This window comes from Carlito syrichta, unplaced genomic scaffold (genome assembly GCF_000164805.1).
Source record: "Carlito syrichta isolate Samal-C Ts95f unplaced genomic scaffold, Tarsius_syrichta-2.0.1 Scaffold309504, whole genome shotgun sequence".
Taxonomy (NCBI): domain Eukaryota; kingdom Metazoa; phylum Chordata; class Mammalia; order Primates; family Tarsiidae; genus Carlito; species Carlito syrichta.
Window position 1 is genome coordinate 155,183 of NW_007253600.1, and position 1,654 is coordinate 156,836.

Consider the following 1,654-nt stretch of genomic DNA (forward strand, 5'->3'; position numbering starts at 1 on the left):
CCCCACCCCCTCCGGCTGTCCGGCTGGGGTGGAGCGTCCCCACAGCTGAGGATAAGGTAGTAACTGCCAGAGAGAGACAGAGAGATGGGGTCTTCAGCTTCCACTCTTACCCCACGAGGAACCCAGGGTCGACTACTACTCTTCCCCACCAGCTCACATGCATCTCCTCAGTCAGAACAGAACAGTTTTTTCTTTGTGCCTCTTCTATGGAGACGCACAATAATAGATGAGCAGCTGCCGTATGTTGAACCCATGCCCTATGCCAGACACACACTGGCACTCTGCATACCCCAACCTGAACACTGCCGGGAAGTGGGGTACCCAGAAGACAAAACTCTATGGTGCCCTCTAGGGGCCAGGGAGGGGATGCAGGGTGTGAGGCATGCTGCTGGCAGCTCAGGAATGGGCAGCCTGAGGAGGGCTGAGAGCCCAGACTCAGCCAGACTGCTGGGGTAGAAATTCCAGACTCTGTGGAATCCCAGCTGTGCTCCTGGGCCAGTGCCCTAACCTCTCTGACCTTCAAATCCCTCATCTGAAAAATGGGGATAATAATGGAACCTATCTTATAAAATATGTATAAGAATTAAAGCAGTCAATATACTTTATATATGTATAGAAAGTAGTAAGGCATGCCCTTAATATTTTATAAATCTCTACTTATTATTTCTTAGCCTGGGGAGGGGCAGTTTGGTGTTTGTTTTATATTATTATCTTATATGACTCTTATATATGGTGTTAAATATGTCCTGTCCCAGGAAGGGGGAAAAGAGGACTTTGAGTACAAGAGTATGTGTGTGTGTGCATACACTCTTATGTGTATATATTTGTGTATATATTTTCTGTATGTATCATACACTCATAGTAATTTTATAAAAAGAGAGGCTCAGAGAGATAAAGTAGCTTCTTGAGTTCACACAGCTTATAAACGACAAAGGCCAGGCACAAAACCCAAGTGCCTTACTTTTTACCAAGCCCATGCTTTTCTCATATGAAACTGTAGAGCAGATTAAAGCTGAATTGAGGAAGGGTGGAGGAAGGGTGGAGGCCTGCCCTCTCCCCACTGTCCTTCCCATGCTCTCCACACCCCCGGGCTCAGTCTTAAGGCCCATGGACGCCCAGAGCCACTTGAGAACCTCAGCTCCAGCCTGTGCCGCATCCTCCCAGTCCCCCCTCACCATCTTCTGCCCTCCCTGACCTGTTGTGCTCAGACTGCTGGAAGCTTGGGACAATGGTAAGGTCCCTGCACCCCCTTGGGGTGTGACCTGGGGAGAGAGGAAAGGAGGTATGATTAGGCCACTGTCCCCCAGCAGTCCCCATGATGTTTTCTGTAGGCCCCACTTCTCTGTCCCAGGATGGGGAAGGGGGCTTTGGGTACAATGCTGCGTTTGTATTATTCCACATGCTTTTTATATCTTTCTTCACATTTACCCTGGGTGATTCTGAACCATAAGCAGGAAGGAATAATTCTCATTTGAGAGCGCTCCCCACCTCTCCTCTGTCACTATCCAGTCTGGCTAGTCTCTGCAGTGCTGTGTCCTGTCTGAAGCAATAATGCACCTTAAGAGCCACTGCTCTATTCTTGTCACTTGTGCAAAACTAAAAATCCTTTCCTGAGATAAATAGGCACTGCCCTTTTATGAGCGGGGGTGGGGGG

At 48.7% G+C, this 1,654-nt stretch overlaps 1 protein-coding gene across 5 annotated transcripts in view; it reads right to left on the bottom strand.

The window, feature by feature from the left end:
• POU2F2 (POU class 2 homeobox 2) overlaps positions 1 to 1,654 on the bottom strand; it is a 39,360-nt gene that overhangs the window by 2,869 nt on the left and 34,837 nt on the right. For 4 of the 5 annotated variants that reach the window (XM_008067403.2, XM_021717260.1, XM_008067402.2 and 1 more), the window contains exons 12-13: positions 1,196 to 1,262; positions 1 to 63 (exon numbers count right to left, since the gene is read on the bottom strand). The exon at positions 1 to 63 is cut by the window's left edge and continues 169 nt beyond it. In XM_008067403.2, coding sequence (XP_008065594.1) covers positions 1 to 63; positions 1,196 to 1,262 — 130 coding nt within the window. The remainder of the gene's footprint in view (positions 64 to 1,195; positions 1,263 to 1,654) is intronic. The other variant, XM_008067404.2, reaches the window with a different exon arrangement.